This window comes from Talpa europaea (assembly GCF_964194135.1).
Source record: "Talpa europaea genome assembly, chromosome: 15".
NCBI classification, from domain to species: domain Eukaryota; kingdom Metazoa; phylum Chordata; class Mammalia; order Eulipotyphla; family Talpidae; genus Talpa; species Talpa europaea.
In genome coordinates, this window is record NC_140083.1 from 54,036,916 (window position 1) to 54,055,952 (window position 19,037).

A 19,037-nucleotide genomic window follows, 5' to 3' on the forward strand; every position below is an offset into this window, starting at 1 on the left:
GCACATGTGCACCCTTGCATTTATGATGGGTTTTAAATACATAATTCTAGTAGTAGTGTACTGTAACTTAGCCTGCAGCACCTTGTCCAAGTAGGTAATAACTAAAGCATCATCTGTAAAAATATTGTCTGTGGAATATCAGTCAAGACATAGTAATTGTTGGAGATGTAGTCTGTGATGTTTGTAAGAAATTTGAACCATTTTGGATTTAGCCTAATAATTTTGAAGGTTCTGTTGCAAAAATTTTTGCCTTTTATTTTCCCCTGCATTGCCTCAGCCCATACTAACAAACTCATGCTTACACCATAGCAAGAATCCTTGTTCTCACTAATATCCATTAACAATCTAATGAGCAGATTATGTTTGTATTGATGTCTCTTTTTAAAATTTAGAATGACATTTATCAAATATTTTTAATAAAAAAAATATTTGCCTTAGCCTTAAAAACATTAGATATCAAATCAGTGTGATTTTCTTTTTCGTGTCAACAGATCCAATGTGCATGTCCTAAATAAAGAAGAAATATACAAATATGGACTTAATTGGTTATCCTTAATAATAAATTTTCATACACTCAGATATGTTTTAATGGAAACAATGCTGTAGAATTAAGAAATATACTTAAAAGCTAACGTCCTTAAAGATCTTAGGAGATAGATTTATTTTTAAGAAGGGCCGTGCTCTGTGGAAAGTCAAAGAATTATGAAAGTAAGAGATTATTCAAGAAAACCTAAAAGTAAGAAAACTAATTTTTCTATTTGAATATCACTCTTCTTGAAAATGTCTGGAAAATCAATTTAATGTGTTTTATACAAATATACCCCAAATATTATACAGATGGCCAGAGTTATGCTAGAAATTATGGGGGAAATAATGACAGAAAGAACACCAAAGTATGTTTAAATTTTAGAATTATGGAGTCACTTCTTTTCATACATATACACAATTATGAAAAGACAGATTTCAAGAAACTTTACTATGTAAGGGAAATGAGTTTTAAAGTGCAGAATAGCAAAGATTATTAACAGGAAACAGTGCTTAAGGTAGCAAATGGAATTGAAAATCTCTTCAGCATAAGCAGAAATAAATTTGCAATATTCCTATCTGATGTCAAAATAGCCTGTGTGATTGATGCTTTCTAGAAAACATGAGAAGTTGGTGAACTGGAAGAGGACTATGCTTTAATTACAAACTTTACCAATAGGAGGCAACTACTTGAAATAATGTTGTTTGTTTAGATATTATGATGTTATGACAAAGTTTTATTCAGATGACTGCTGCATTTATATTCACAGGAAAATCTAGGACTATCAAACGCAGAGAAATATACAAATTTAATCAATATAGATGCTGCATAAGCCCATATCACCATTTGTATTCATTTTAAAGGAGAAAATGTCCCTTTTTTTTTTTTTTCCTTATAAGTTGTTCTTTGACTCACTCCGGTGCTAGCCTGTCAAGATAATGTATTTTTTTTTTTTATTTTTCTTTATTCAGTTTACTCTTGCAGAATGACATTTCACTTTTTACTTTAATGTTTCAACTGAATAAGCCACTTAACAATTTAAGAGTTCACTGAATTAGGTTTTTTTTCCTTCGTTTTTCAGGAAGTTGATGGCAATAAAGTTATGTCTTCATTTGCCCCACACAACTCATCTACCTCACCTCAGAAGGCAGACGAAGGTGGGCGGCAGAGTGGCGAGTCCTTGTCTAGTACAGCCCTGGGAACACCTGAACGGCGCAAAGGCAGCTTAGCTGATGTGGTTGACACCTTGAAGCAGAGGAAGATGGAAGAGCTCATCAAGAACGAGCCGGAAGGTAAAGGCTGGAAAGGAAAAAAATGTTGCCATACCCTGATTTGAATAGTTTGATTTAACCTCCAGTTCTGTTTTTGTTTTTTTTTTTTGACTTATACTCCCCAAATTAAATTGGGTAAAATGGAAACCTAATGTCATGAGGATGAATAGTGTATTTTCAGAAAGATTTATATAAGTCTATCCCATTTTTTATCATTTATTTCTGTTCTAATGTCTTCCTTATTGTCACTCATAGTTAAGTTAAAGATTCCAGAATAGATTGTGGCAGCAGAGTCCAGAATAGTTTCCACCTACATGCTAAATATCTAGTCTTATTTGTTCCTGTCCAATTCCACCCCTCCCCACCAAGCCATCTTATAACTGTGTTGCATTTTAATACATTTATCCGTTAGTGCATTTTATGCTACTTTCCTGTTTAGGTCTATTTCTTGTGTAATCCAAACTTAAAATGGTTAGGCCTAGTGCATACTTACAAATTAATGTTTCTGTAGCAATGTTAGCTATGCAGGAGTTCCCATTTTTTCAACTTCTGGGATGCCTTTCTTTTAACTTTCATCTTCTAAGTCTCTTTGCTGATAACTGATCATCTGAAGGTGCACATGAATTAAGTTTAAAGTCAAAGCAATCTAACTGTAAAACAACTGATGCAAACTGTGTGATGTATGGATAACTGACAAATGTTTCTGAATGCCTGTTTAACTATGTCCATCCTAAGCATGACTACCATATTGTGCACAAGGACATGCAGCTTTTTCAGAGTCAGGTGAAAATACAAAACAAAGACTAATGACAAAAAAAAAAATACTTTACACCAAAAATATTTTGCATTTGTACTGTGTGGCCCTGAGTTGGGCTCCTTTCTAGTCTGCTGTTAGGACACTGGTAATTTGTGAGTATATCTGGCACAAATTGTGTGTTAACCAGTATATTTGGGAGTCATGTGGTAATTAAATATTTCTGGATCCCTACCAGATGCATAGCTGGGACATGGATTTTAGTTAAAATTTATGTAATTCACATGATCTTACAGTTGGAAGGAATTTTAGAGATAATCTAGTCAGCCAAAGTCTTTTTGGCTCCCATCTGTATGGAGATAAAAATGGGGTTTAGAGGGGAACCCAGGCAACTTTTTTTTTTACTATGCTGGAATTTTTGTTTATAATAAATATAGTATTATCTTATTATAAAAATTGTTTGAAAAACTAGAAAAATTAAAAGGAAGAGAATAAAACTCACTCAAAATCATAGCTTTCTGATATAATGACTTTTTTTAATCTTTGTTTTTACATGTTCTTTTGGTTTTGCATTTAACTTTATGCTTTTAAAAATCTTTTGCCTTTATTTGTATTGTGATAACATTATTAATTCAAGAGCATAGTTCATTCACATGTCTTTAGTTTTCACCAACTGTACTTTTTCTGTTCTTGGATACCATCCAGGGTAGCATGTTACATTTAATTGTCATGTCTCCTTGGCCTCCTTTGGACTGTGATCATTTCAGAGACTGTCCTTGTTTTTGTTAATCTTGAAACTTTTCAGGAGTATTGTACATATATGTTGTTGAATACACCTTTACTAGAATTTGTCTTGTGGTTTTCTACTAATTGGGGCTGTATGTTTTGGTTGAAACCTCACAGTGTGAAAGTACTGTTTTGGTCATATCTTATTGAGAGGTGTATGATTGTTGACATTGATTACATTGTTGACATTGTCTGCTGTGTCTTTCATGTTTTTCCATGATCGTTACTTCCTGTGCCCTTCCCATACCATACTCTTTGGAAGAAAGGTGCTTGACCAAACTACATTAAAGGAGTAGGGAGTTGCCCTTCCTTCCTTTAGAATGGAGTATCAACTTATTTACTTGACATTCTTCTGCATGGGAGATTTATTTCTTTTACTCCATTTATTATTGTAAACTATTATTAATTTATAGCTATATGGGGTCTTGGATATTTATTTTATAGTTTGAATTTTAATCTAGTTCTAATTTATTTATTTTGTTGCTCTTCATTGTACCAGCCTTACAAATAGAAAGCTCTTTCCATTCACATAGGTTTCACTTTGACATACCACTATGACTGTGGGTAATTTTCTTGAACACTACTAGATGTTGCAGACTTATCTTGTGTATCACTTACCTCAATCCTAGCACTGGCTATTTCTCTTGGAAGTTCTGGTCCCTTTAATTGGAGAATGGTATTAAAAGCATGATCTGGATGCTTCACCTATTCATCCCTCCTTCTTTTCCCAGAGTCCCTGGCAATGACTAATCTTTCTACTATGTTTATAGTTTGGCCTTTTTTTTTTTTTTTTGAATGTTGTGTAATTAGAATCATGCAGTAGTAGCCTTTCAAGCTGCCTTCTTTCTCTTAACAATGTGCATATATGGGTCTTTCATGTCTGGTCATTGCTTGTTAGCTCATATCTTTGTAGCACTAAATAATTGATCTTGTTAAGAATGTCCCACAATTTGTTCAACCACTCACCTATCAAAGGACATCTTAATTCCTACTAGTTGTTGATTATATGAATAAAACTTATGTAAATATTAATGGTTTTGGTGTAGACATGAGTTTTTAATTCAGCTGTATGAATATCTAGGAATGTGATTGCTGAGATGTGCAGTAAGATATGCCAGTCTATGTAAGAAACTGCCAGTCTATCTTCCAAAGGGGCAGTAAGATTTTGTATTCTAACTAGCATTGACTCTAAGTTCCTTATGCTCCATTCTCACCAACATTTGATATTGTCAGGTTTTTGTATTTTATTCAATCAAATTGGTTTGTAGTGATGTCTTGTTATTTTAAATTTATAATTACGAATAACAAGTGATGCCCAGCTTTTTCTCATAGGCTTATTTACCATCTGTAAATCTATGTTTAGAACTTTCCCGCTTTCATTGATTCATTTGTTTTCTTTCTGTTGAGTTTTAAAGGTTCTCTGTATATTTTTTTACAAGCCCCTTATCAGATAAATGCTTTGCTAATACTTTTTTTCAGGCAATGTTTTAACATTGTCTTTTGAAGAACAAAATTTTTAACTTTTACTAAAGTTTAGCATATCAATTTTGTCTTGCATGTATCATGCTTTTTAAATACACATTGCCAATTCCAATTCTGTTGTCATTTAGATTTTCTATTTTATCTTCCAGAAGTTTGGCATTTTGCAGTTTAAGCCCGTGATCTGTTATGAGTTAATTTTGTAAAGAGTTCTGTGTCTAGTTCATTTTGTTTGCATGTAGATGTTCAGTTGTCAGTGTCATTTGTTGAAAAGACAATCATATCTGCATTGAATTACACTGTTCTTTCACAAAATATTAGTTAACTATGTATGTACGGTCCTTTTTCTGCTCTCTGTATAATATTATGTTGATCTGTTTGATTGTTGTCCTGAAAACTGTAACTTGATACCTACAAAATAACTTGCTAGGATTTTGATTTATATTGGGTTGAATCTATAGATAAATTTGGGAAGAATTGACATTTTAATAGCCTTTCTGTCCATGAATACAACATATTTCTCCATTTATTAAGATCTTTTTTAAATTCATTCACCATTTTTTGTTTTCCATATATAGATCCTGTACATACATTGCTACATTTTTTCCTTATCTTTTGGGAGTGATAATATAAACCATATTGTGTTTTTAAATTTCAAATTCCAATTGTTCATTGCTAGCATATAGTAAAGCAGTTTAGCTTTTATATCCTCTGAACTTACTGTCTTTCTTCAATTGCTCAAGGAGTTTTGTTGATTCTTCAGTATTTTTACATAAACATACTTGTCCTGGAAAAAAGGCTAGCTTTATTTCTTCCTCCACAAACAATATACATTTTATTTCCCTTTTCTTATCTAATTGCAATAGCTGGCTTTCAGTACAGTGTGGAATAAAAATGGTAAAGGTTTATTCCTTGCTTTGCTCTTGATTGTAAGGAGAAGGCATCTAGTTCTTAACATGAATCATGATATTAAGCTATAGGGTTTTGTACATGTTGTTTATCAAATTGAGGAAGTTTTTTTTTTAAATTATGAATGGTTCTTAGAATCTGTGGAATAATTTTCTGCATCTATTGATATTATGCTAAGATTTGTTTTTTCCTTTGGCCTCATCTTGTGATGTGACTTTGGAATTTTGAACCAGCCCTGTAACCTTGGAATAAAGCCCACTCAGTTGTGGTTGATGGTTCCTTTTATATACTATTGGATTCAATTCACCACTACTTCATTGGGGACTTTTGTGTATGTGAGAGATACTGTTCTCTTGTTTTTCTTTTGTGTCATGTATTTGTCTATTCTGTTAGTGGGATAATTCTGGCTTCACAGAAAGAACTAGGAAGTGTGGTATTTATATGTTAGGTTTTTTTTTTTTTTTTTTTTTTTTGTTTGAGATGTGTTCATGGCCTGGGACTGAGGTCTAGGAAGAACACTCACTGCAGTGGGCATGTATTGTATGACAGAGTAGTTTTGTGGGAGTGTGTCTTTACATAGTATTCTCTCTGGAAATTTGGTGTATTATTGTTATTCTCCCATAGTGGCATGGTGACTTCCAAGTGTATGCATGCATACTCTTTATTTGGAAGTACATGATAGGTCAATGCTAAATAAATAATTCCCATTTGGAAAGGACAGGAGACAGTGCCACCAATTTGTATAGCAGGAGGCACTCAAGTTTCAGGTATTAGAAGAAAAGTATTATACCTAGTAACAGCTATGTGGGTGAAAGAAAAAAGGTAAAGCATCCATAGCAGGAACAATGGACACAAAGAACCATCACTATTGCATGTGGACATTAGTCTATTTTTATTACTATATTTCCTATAAATTTCTTCATACTTTTTCTCTCTACAAATATTTTAAGAAATCAGTTTAAGTGTGATGTTTTAAAGAATAATATAAAGGCACTGAAAAAGTACAGAGTTAGTCTTTTTTTTTTTAAAGATTTATTTATTTATTTATACAAGCACTGGGTACAGTCCAAAGCACAGGAGGGTGAGAGAATTCACCAGAGCCAGAGCAGAGAGCTGAACAGGTAGTCTGACGAAGTACACTGCTGAGAGGATCAGCGGGCAGCAGAAGAGGTCTACATGCCATGTGGGACCCTCACCCAGCGGCCGGGGATTGAACCGGCGCTGCCGAGGCTGCGGGCAGCTTCACAGCCCAGTGCTCAACCGCTGTGCCACCGGGGAAGCACCCAGAGAGAGTCTTTATAGAAAAGTGGATTATACATTAAAAGTGACAAGAATATAAAATCCTGAGTTCAGGAAGATAATTTCCTGCGAATACAGAACCGCATGCCGTATTTATGTTTGTGTACAGAAGAATCCTAGACATGTGCTTAGAGTATGCAAAAATATAAAAGACTCACTTTTATTTTTATTTTTTAAATTTATTTATTTATGCAAAACAATAGCTGGAGTACAGGCCAGAGGTGTGGGGGGTGAGAGGATTCACAGAGACAGACTGGGGAACAGAACAGGCAGATTGAGTGAAATACACTGCTGAGGGGAGCAGTGGGCAAGTCAGGAGAGGTCTGCTGTGCCTCATTTTTATTAATAAAGAAATTTACCAGGACAAGAATGTTTAATATTCACAATGTTTCATAATTGTGACTGAGATATGTGTCAAGGAACCGTTTATGGTTTGAATGAAATGATAATCACAAGAACAAAAATAACAAAGCTGGGCCTCCCCGGTGGTGCAAGGGATTAAGCACCGCACTGTGAAGCAATCTGCAGCCTCTGCAGCACAAGTTCGATCCCTGGCCGGCCAGGAAGCAACCCATATGGTGCAGCAGACCTCTACTGACTCACCCGCTGCTCCCCTCAACAGTGTATTTCAGTCAGCCTGCCTGTTCTGTTTCCCACTCTGTCTCTGGTGACTCTTCTTACCCACCGCATCTTTGGCCTGTACCCCAGCTCTTGTATGCATAAGTAAATAAAAATAAATCTTAAAAAAAAATAATAAAGCCAAAAATTGTATCAAAGAAAAGTAATAGAACCTTGAAGGAAATTTCTATATTTTTTTCAAACTACAAAAAGAAAATAAAAGGAGATAGATCTAGGGAGATATGAAAGTCTCAACAGTTAGTTGAAAGCTATATTGGCTTTGAAACTCTATGAATCAAAAGACAGCTTGTACATGAGCATGGAGACCATTTCAGCATCAGACAGTGACACTAGCATACAGACAACAGTTTTGTAGTTCTGTGATGCACTATACACTGTGTATTGAACAGGAGAAGTGAAAACCTTATATTTGAAAATCTAGAAAATTATTGAAGTTATGTGATGAGAACAATAGTATGGGGATGGTAGTAGAGATGGGGCAGCAAAGACACAGTGAATGAAACTAAATGTTAAGCTCACAAATATATGCCACAGAACAATCTTTTCTTCCCTGAAGCTATTTTTTCCATTGTTTTTCAAAGGCCATTAAAATGAACAGCAGGTTGTGATGAAAATTTCATTAAGCCTTAGCTAAATCATTATGAGGGTGCCATATTCATGCCGTTGCTTCCTCTTATTGAGGGAGGGGAAACAAATTTCAATAGAAAGTCCATATTCTTCGGGACTTCATCCCTGCCAACAGCAAACAAATATAAATTCAGAAGTTAGAAGAGAATGGTGTATCATACAAAAGGAGGCCACTGAGGTGAAATGGCTAGAAAGAAAATTAGATTTGCATGAGCGTTGAAGAAAAAAAAGGCTCTTTTATTCCAACTGACTTATTTGTTTCAAGCAATTAATTAAAATACTTTCAAAATTATAAATAGGAGAAAATTACATTGATGCACTTTTGTGGTATCTTTTTAGTTCCTCAGAATTTTTGCTTGTCATTGGTCAGAAAGGTCTAGTGATGAAGATTCTAATTTGTTGAGGGTCACTTTAACTTGAATGGAATTCCAAAGTTCATAGCATGTTCAGAGTTCCAAGTACATGACTTGGCAGAATATAGGTGCCTTGTATATATGGTAGTGACTATGCTGGATTTGTTGATTTTTACTATTAGACTTAGCATTTAAGAATGACAGTGAAATTTAAAATGTTGTTATGTAACATGTAATTCCTATATCAAAGAAGTCTTATAAATAATTATGGATTGGGAGGAACAATGGCATGTATTAAGTGCATGTAATATGCTGATTGTAATGTTAAGTGATTTTTATCGTATAACCAGAGCTTCTGTGGAGAGCTATCCTAATTTCAGGAACTGCCATTTACATGAACTAAGCATTTTGATTCCTATTATCTCCGTTTTCAGACAAGGAAACTGATGATGAAATATGTCACAGAATAACTTCAACGTTAGGGTTTTACAAACGGAAGTCAACCTTCAAGCTCATTCCCTTAACCACTGTCTCTTCCAGCAAGGAATTTTGCCAGTTTAATGTTACTCTTCAGGATGTGTGCCTAAATTCCTTTGAAAAATTATGTAATGAAGTAGTATTCAGTGATTTTCTACTGAAGTAAATTCCTGGAGCCTGAATGGTGATCATATTTCCAGAAAGTTTTTCACCGAATATAAGCTCAGTTTGAAATATGTGACTTTTAAGTGCTCACAGAATACCCAGAGAGATATTTTAGTATTATTTATTTATTTTTAAGATTTTTTTTTTATTTATGCATACAAGAACTAGGGTGTAGGCTGGGGGTGGGGGGGGGTGAGAGAATTCACCAGAGAGAGAGTGGTGAGCAGAACAGGCAGATTCACTGAAATACACTGCTGAGGGGAGCAGCAGGTAAGGCAGGAGAGGTCTGCTATGCCATATGTGTTAGCTCCCTGGCCAGGGATCCAACTCATGTTGCAGTGCCTGGCAATAGCTTGATGGTGCTGAAATTTAACCCCTGCACCACCAGGAAGGCTCCCACAGAGTTATTTTAATAAAAAATTTGTTTTAGGAGAAAGTCTGGGAGCAAATTAATAGTGAACTAATGAAAATTTATAATTTGAATGAAATATAGATAGATTTAGGTCTGTATCCTCATTTTTAAAACAAGACTAAAGCAGAAGTTATGTATGAGCTCACCCAGCAAGTTGGTGTCACAGCCAGAATGAGAATCCAGTTCACAGGTCCAGATTCTTCTTTTTTTCCCCCTCTTTAGTTACATCATACATTCTGATATTTGTTAGTCTTTATTAAACTTTTTAGAAAATAATATTTTTTTGAAATAATGTCATTATCTTCATTTTAAAGAATATTTTACTGGTCATTGAAGCTGAACAAATCTCAGACAACCAGTTAACTTTAATTTAGCTAATATAGCTGGGAATCCACAAATGTTCTGTGTTCTCAAGCTCCAAGCAGGGATGGTGTGTAAATATAGATTAGCATTTAAGTTTAAGTGTCAGATTCAGACCTTAACTTGATTTCTTTCACACCTAAGGCTCATTAACAGTGCAGGTGAAAAATAATTTTTATCTTGATAGAATTTAAAATATCCCATTTAAAATCTCCTCCTGGGGACCTCCTTGGTGACACATAGGGATTAAAGTTTCACCAGCCACAGCTGCATGAATTTGATTCCTCACCTGGGAGCAAACCCACATGGCACAGCAGACCTTTCTTGTCTCACCCAGTGCTCCCTTCAGCAGTGTATTTCAGTACATCTGCCTGTTCTACTCCCCACTCTGTCTCTGGTGAATCCTCTCACACGTACACCTGCATCTCTGGCCTACTCCCCAGTTCTTATATGCATGAATAAATAAAATAAATCTTTTTGAAAAATAAAATGTCAACACAACAAAAACCTCCTCCTATTAGATACGAGGATTATTAAAAGCTTCTTGTTTAGCTTTTCTGTAATTTATGTCCATGTTACCTTCAGTGTCTCTTTAGAATGGCCATTTCAGCTTATAGACACATTTGTGTCTTTTCCTTAAAATATAGCATACTCCCCATTTCTTGATTCTCATTCCCTCCACGTGTAATTCTGTTCTTCACATATCGAACTTCAAATTGCTAGTTATTTACACTCATTGAATTAGTTTTCATCTTTTTGGCAATGTGTTGTTACCCTTACTCTACTGTAATGTAAGTGTGCAGTGTGTTAGTTTCTTCTACATTAAGCTGCGTGAAGGTGAGGGTAGTATACATACTAAATGCATAAAATATTTGTTGAAAGTATTTAACCTGCTTCAGGTTTTGAACCATTGCTACGCTGGTGAAAGGGTAGGAGAGACTTAAAGAAATGTATTACTCTTCTGCCAAATATAATTTCAGCTACCTCATCTAACCCTCAAAAACTGTGACTTTGGGGCCTCCCCTGGTGCACAGACCTCTCCTGCCGCCCGCTGCTCCCCTCAGCAGTGTGCTTCGGTCCTTCTGCCTGTTCTGCTCCCTGCTCTGGCTCTGGTGAATTCTCTCACCCTCCCGCACTTCTGACTGTACCCAGTGTTTGTATAAATAAATAAATGAATCTTAAAAAAAAAAAAAAACTGTGATGTTGCCATTATTTCATATCTGAAAAAAGTAAAACAGAAGCTAAGGAACTTATTGATGTTCTTAATATATGGGTGAGCCAGAATTAGAACATGTGTCTTTTTCTTGTGTTTTACCATTCTCTAATCTTTATATTCTATTCAGATTATTCCTCGACCTTGCTACCTGTTTATCTCATTCATCTGTCTTCTCCAACCTTCTTCATTTTGAGGTTATTATTTAAAATTCTATCACCTAGAGGTTAAAATGTGTTGTCCTAGGTCAGGAAGGTAGATGACATAAGACCCAGCATACAAAACTAAAATACTTGCACAATGAAAACTTTATATTCACGTTAATCTTTTATTTATTTTTAAACAATTTATTTATTTATGCATACAAGAACTGGGGTACAAGCTACAGGTACAGGGGGTGAGAGGATTCACCAGAGACAGAGTGGGGAGCAGAACAGGTGGGCTGACTGAAATGCACTGCTGAGGGGAGCAGCGGGCAAGATAGGAGAAGTCTGCTGTGCCATGTGGGTAGCTCCCTGCTGGCCGGGGATTGAACCCACACTGCAGAGGCTGCAGACAGCTTCATAGGTTATGTTTTAACCCCTTGCTCCACCAGGGAGGCCCCTAACATTAATCTTTTAAATGACTGCAGTGTTGACAGTTTCTCTAAGTGCAATACTGGCATTGTCTATAGATTAGTGGCCACAGGTAAAGATTTCTACCCCACTGCTATAGGCAAAAAGTGGGTTGCATTGACTTTTGAATAGTTATATAGAATTTGAGGCATGTAATGTTTTGACATGATAGAGTCCTACACACTTTTCTAAGTGTGTAGAGTTGACATAAGAGAGAGAATTCTTCTTATGATGGATTCAACATGGGGGTATGTTGTTGTATCTTCTGTTCAGTTACATTCCTCCCACCACAGTTCATTTTGGGGAGTAGGATGGCTATGGTGGAAGAAAAGTAACTGGTTTCTTTCTGTCCTTCCCTGTCTCTGCAGTATTCTGAACACTCTAACACGTTCCTTCAAAGACACAGTTTTCTTTTTTCTTTCTTTTTTTTAAAAGATTTATCCATTTATTCATACAATAACTGGGGTACAGACCAGATGAGTGGGAGGGTGAGAGGATTCACCAGAGACAGAGTGGGGAACAGAACAGGCAGACTGATGAAATACACCTCTGAGGGGAGCAGCGGGCAAGACAGGAGAGGTCTGCTGCACCATGTGGGATTCTTGCCGGCCAGCTGGATGGAACCCTCGCTGCAGAGGCTGCGGACAGCTTCTCAGCGAGGCGCTCAACCGGGAAGGCACCAAAGACATAGTTTTCATGCCTAGGATTCATGAGTTTCTTCAGAGTGTTTATAAATCCTGGAAATTGTATGCAAAATTATGAAAATTCATGTATTTGTGAATTTTTTAGGTATGGTACATAGTTAATATCCCAACTTTCAAATGACTCCATGATGAAGAAGAGTAATCAGATTGAGTCAATATTTGAGTTTTAGTCCTGAGTGTGCCCTGATTACCTTGTGATTTCTGTGTAACATCTATATCAGTTAGTCTCTTATAAATTTAGATAAACACACAGGTATTTAACAATATTTAGGAATGTAATTTTAGCTATTTATGTAACGTTTTAGAGAAATATAATTTTTAATGTCAGTAAAGTTTTCTTTGCTTAAAACTAAGCATCTACCTTGAAATTTGCATTGTAAAACACAGTGCATTGACTTGATTTTAAGTTGCTGTTATTTTGTTGATATACTTAATACCTGCCCTGAGTTGGCAATGCTAACTGCTCTACTTTCATCAGAGGTTGTCAAAGCAAACAAATGAGATAATGCACATGAAAGTACTTTATAAATTATAACCAAGTTGGAATTGTACCAGTGGTTGTCATTATCACATCTTGGCTGGTTAGAAACGTTGTTTAGGCACCTCAGAAACATCGTCTAGCTGCCAGTGCTGCTTTCCCAGGACGCTTTGATGTAATGAACAATTCTGATTCAGACCTGCAACATGCTGGAAATTTAGGCTATGTAGTCGACAACAAAAACAATAAATCCAACATTCATAAAAATCCTGGAAGAGGTATTTGCTTTGATGTTGCTTTTATATAAGTTTATCTAAATAAAAAATATGACTAGGCAGTGTTCTCCCTGTAGAATTACTTTTCAAAAAGAAAGAAAATATCTCTAAATTGATATGAATGAAATCACAAATTGTGTAACCAGGAGAGGCAGTTGCACATTGAATCTGTGGATTGTTTTATTCTTATTTCTGCAATAAATGTGGATGTGTGCTGTAGTCTGAAATAATGGAGGTTCCCTTGGCCAAAAACTTCATAATTTTCTAAGAGCTAGGTTTTCTTGTTATATGGTTTATTTGTCCTTCCTTTCCTCCCCTATTTTGATTTTTTTTCTTTTCATTCCTTTGGTGTTACATGTGCCTGCATGCACGTGTGTGTGGAGTCCTTTTAGATCCCACATATGCTTGATTTTATTTAGCATCTGTATCTGTCAGTGTTCTTCCTTCTGAGTGTGACGCCCACACCTCCAAAATTGTTGGGCCATGATGCATGTGTGTGAGAAACTGCAGTTATTTGTGAAATTTTGTTTCGACTAGAACTAGGCTTTATCATTATTCACACAACTGGAAACTTTTTTCCCTTGAACTTCTTTGAAATCTTGGCTTACAATTTTTTAATACAAGACCCTAAAGGCGCAACCTATTACCAAAGTCACCCAGTGTTACTTTACATGCAACAGTTCATTGCTTTTAGTACAGATTTCACAAAAAGAGCTGGTTCTTTTCTTGTGAGAATGAATAAAAACAATGCAGTGTGTTTAGAAAAGCATATAGTATATGTACCTCAAGCCTTCACCACCAGGTTCATGTATCAATCAAGACCATCTTTGAATAAAGGAGATACTAGGATTTTTACTCTTGCTCTACCCCCTTGTCCCTTGTTTTTCCTTCTATCCTTCTCTCTCCATTGGATACAAGGGGAAAGATTGTTCTTAGACTGAAAACTGAGTGTCATTTTCACACTCTTAAGGTCAATTCAGATTCTTAGTGGCAAACCCCAAAAATTCTTGCCCTTCATTTCTTCGTTTGTACCATTTGTAGGATTAGATTGTACAGCTTTTAAGTGTATTAATAGATGTATGAAACAACATGGATATTATTGTGTAATATATCTGTTTGAGATTTGTATCTGCCACATTTATTGAAAATAGTTCACTTTGGTTGACACACCTATGATACTTAATTTGTGCTTAGTTGCACAGAAATAATTATATTAATGCCCTTTTAAATTTTTATTATAAATGTTTTGATATAGAAAACCATTAGATCCTCTAAACAGAAAGCTTTTCCTTCTCTTGTAAGACCTACTTTGGGGCCCTATAGTAGATATTATAAGCAGTATATTTTCATCGGTGATGTGCTTCAGCATTGTATGTAATTATTCTGTGGAAATAATCACCCTTGGTGCCTGATACTTTGACCTTCTGACTGTCCTCACAGGCATTGCTTGTTTGGTATTTGAGTTTATATTAGAAATCATATTGCCTGTTCTTATCATTTAAATATCTGTTGTTGAGCAGTCCTAGAAATAAAATTGAACTTTATAACATTAACAAATATGTTGAAATAGACATTTAAAATCTCCTTCTAATTTTTCCAACTTTTTAATTACTATTCTTGATCGGAAAGTTACAGAGATTGGCTTTCCTCAATTCCAAATCCCCAAGAGTTCCATTAATTGGGCAAAGAACAGGGCACTTTTGAAATTCCCTCTTGTTTTAAAACCACATTTCATGAGGTGGGAAAAATAAAAAGTGAACAGATCAGGGAAAAGCCTAAAGATACTTTAATTGGCAGAGGTTTGAGTTGCTTTTGTTTAGTTACTCACTGTCCTTTTGACAAAGTGCATGTTGAAGAGGCTTTGTAAGTGCTGTTGCACTGAAGGACAAACAAGGGTACTTTCAATTGAGCCCTTTTAAGTTTAGTTCCTCACACTCCCGCGGCTGTTGGAGGCTACTCCTAATGCATTGTGACTGTGTGTTCATCTATGTAGTCTGTCACTGGAAAATGTCTCTCTTCTTGTTGAGCAAGCTCAAGTCTAACCTCCAGGCACCCTTCTCAAAGGCACCACTGTATGGAAATCAACACTCATAAAATGATGATAAAGAAAAGCTTTCATTTTTTTATTTTTTAAAGGTCAGAACAAGAAGACACCCTCAAACGCTGTAGAGCCTATTTCTTCAGGAATAAGTGTCTTAACTTTAGCACAGAGTTGGCTGAGTTTGAAGACTTATAATTTTTTTTTTTTAACACTAGCGTGAAACTTGTACTGTAATCTACTTTTCAAGTGATATCCATAGAGTGGTTTATCTTGATATCATTGATTTCATTAAGTGTTTTGGAAAATTCGTTTATATTTTCTTGAAATGTCTTTTGACTTGGATCAGAAATACTCAGGGACTGCCTTTGGGGTCTTCTGAGCTGAGGTCTAGGGTTGTCTGTACAAAAAACCCATTTGTCAAAGACAGCTTCTATTTACAAACACTAAACCAGTACTTGTACTATTGCTGATAGACTGTAATCATATTTAAGAACCTGTACATCTTTTTGTGAAAAATCAGTCCAGTGTATGTTTCTCTTAGTGACTATATTTCTGCTACTATAGGAAGACTTCTATTTGTTTCATGCTCATACTTGAGTGTGTCTACTAATAGTTTTATATAAATCATTCCAAATACCTTGTTACCCTAATGTTTGCAGTAATTTCTAAGCCATTCAGATAAATGAGCTAACCTGATTTTTGTTATCGTTCGTCACTAAAGCTGCCAATCCCAGACTTTCAGTTTTAATGCATGGATCACATGAAAAAGACCCATTGACCCAGGGTGTCCATTTACAAATAAACATGAGGGGGATGTGCCAGTGCTTCTTGTGGCTTAGGTCCTACAGCTTTTGGAGATATCATTTATTCAAGAGTGAAGAGCCAGCCACCTGTTTCTGAGGCCTCTCTTCTCTCATATTAAAGGTTCAGGCCCTTGCTGAATAGTAACACTCTAATCTGGGGAACACATGCAGCATTTTTCCAAAACTGATTTTTCAGACTCCACTAGCTGGAAGATTTTGTGTGTTTGCGCGCATGTGTGTGTTTTTCACTCAGTTACCCTTGAGGCACTTGTCATGACCATGCATATTAAAATTAATCAGACCTCCTAGGCCTGTGTGGCTGTGTGTTTAACATGAAGAAGTGGATATCAAGCAAATGCCCTAATTAAATAGGCCTGCTCAGTTTTGTTCTAGTGGATGCTTGGTCTTTTTTTTTAATAGGAGTTGCTTATGGGGAAGGCACGGACAGCACTAGAGTCAGTGGAGAGCTCCCTCAGAGTTTCCTTTGCCACCTGCTCCCAGAGTTCTGAGACCTCAAGGACTCCCAGTCTGCCTCCCTCAACTACCCTTAATGTGGAGAGAAATATGGTCAAGATCGTGAGGGAGCAATGAGGCGAGGGCAAAACAGAGCGAGCATATGACCTGGACATTTGGGTTGATTAAGATAGTCCATCTACATGTTGATAAACTTTGGGTACCAGATTGTACTGTGATCACATTTTTGGATGATGAACTTTGATGACTGAGGGGAAGATCTACATGAAAGTCAGAATGAATATCCTTTTTTTATGTCTTGAATAGGAAAACCAACTTTTATTAATCTATTTATATAATTACATATGACATAATAGCTACATACATGCAAGTTCACTTCTACCCTGATGTTTTTTGGACTTAGCCTATTTTCAGTTACATTAGACTTTAGGTGAGACTATAACTGACAGACATCTGGAAACACACTTTTATGAAGAGTAAACTCAAAACGTGAAAATGTGTCAGTGTGACATAATATAGTAGCTTTCTTGTTTGTCTGCATAATGTCATAAATTAGGTAAATACCCTAATACCCTGCTCACTGAGTTTGGATTTTTATCCAATCATGTGTGCTGTTTGTACATTTTTTTTATTTTAGAAAAAAGAAACAAAAATTTATAGTTCTTCAATTTTATCTGAGTTTATGTCTATACTTATATCAACCTGCTTGCTATATTTATTTACCTATCGAGGGAGGGAAAAGGCACATGCATTGAAAATAAGAACTAAAGTTTTGACAAACTGAAATACCAAGAGTTTAGAGTTTAAATTTAGTAAATTTCCAAATAACCACAGCAAATTACCTGGTAAAAGATTTCTCAGCTAGGGTATAGTCCCTAAACTCTGTTTCTGCCTTCTCAAATTGAAGGGTCGAACAATTCCAAAAAGCAAACTATTATTTTTCAACTTTTGTTTATTTCCCACCATGTAATAGGTAAAAGGATCTATTTATTAACCTATATGCTCTCTTTTTTTTAATGTGGTGTGCAACTCACACGTAGAGCTCTGTCTCAGCCATGCCAAGCAACTGTCTGGTACCTGACAGCATCGTAGAAACCCCTCCCTCTGCTGTTCACTTCAGCTGCTCCTGGTTATTTATTAACGCAATGCAGACGGTGCAGTCTGGGTATACGTGAGATAGAAAGAAAACTAAAAGCCCCGAACAAGTAAATATATCTTTCATCATTTCTTTTGTTTGGTGTGTTTACTGTGTGCTATTCTTGGTCAATAGAAGTTGTTTGACAGTTCTGCAAAAGGGTGAGGAACCTTTTCTTGAACTTTATCCTTTTGTTTTGTTTCTGTAGAAAACGTTTTCTATTTGCCATTCTTTTTATTGCAACCTGCCAATAAAAAGTTTTGAAGTTATTGCTGTTAATATAAGTATAGGTGATTATGAAGCTTGATAGCCAGTTTCATCTAATTTGTTTGAATTGTACAGTGAAGAAGCTAGAATTCCACATTTGCTTTCATTTGTAAACTTTTTAATGCAATGTAGAAAAGGAGATACTGAACGAATTACCCTCCACCCCTTCCCCCTCCCTCCCACCCTGCTCCCCTTTACAAGAACCATACCTCTTGTTCTCAGGTCTTATGTAAGCTTCCCTGAAATACTGAGCTTTGATTTAGTTTGCATTTAAGGTCTCTCCTCCCCACACATGAATAGAATATCATTGTCGCGCTCACTGCTTGGTATAATTACTGAAGAGACCTGCATGGGAAAGTGCACTGTAATTGGGCATGTCTGTTTATTCTAACAGGACAGTGTGCTTATGCTGGTATTTAGTGTGTTAATAGATAGGAATAAATTTGTCTTTTCAACATAAATTACATCTCTTTTGCTTAGGCCTTTCTTTTCTGAGAAGTTATGCTTTGTGTGTAAAAATTTGCCTGAAAGGTTTGTACAGCACAGTGTGACATTAGTCATGTGGAACACTGGGGAGCAGGAAGTCATATAAATGAACAAAATGCACCCTCCGTCCTTTGGAGTTTTGTTTTCTTTCTTCTTCTTTTTTTTTTTTTTTCTTGAAACCATTTTTTTTTTTTTTTGCTTCAGTCACTTCTCTAACACTAATATTTCTCACCATTGTCAAGATACCATGTGTAAGTGAAGAAAAACCACATACGCTGGGAGGTTGTGATGCTGAGAGCAGTAAAGTGTAACTAGGAGTGGTCAGTTTTCAGCCTTCCTGTGGCACCACACTCCAAATTCCAGGGAGAAAAAACATCCAATAGCAAAGAAAAGGGCATAGGAATTAGACATGTTTGCTCATGTTTTACCTCCTCAACGCTTGAATTTAACTCTCCTGTCCTGTGCTACAAGAGGACAGCCACCTGCTATT

The 19,037-nt window shown here is 35.9% G+C and overlaps 1 protein-coding gene across 6 annotated transcripts in view; it reads left to right on the plus strand.

The window, feature by feature from the left end:
* The window catches only part of SOX5 (SRY-box transcription factor 5), a gene marked incomplete at both ends in the record, with an annotated part of 392,519 nt that overhangs the window by 97,247 nt on the left and 276,235 nt on the right, over nucleotides 1-19,037 (plus strand). For all 6 annotated transcript variants that reach the window (XM_084256237.1, XM_084256240.1, XM_084256238.1 and 3 more), the window contains one exon: nucleotides 1,608-1,818. In XM_084256237.1, coding sequence (XP_084112363.1) covers nucleotides 1,608-1,818 — 211 coding nt within the window. The remainder of the gene's footprint in view (nucleotides 1-1,607; nucleotides 1,819-19,037) is intronic.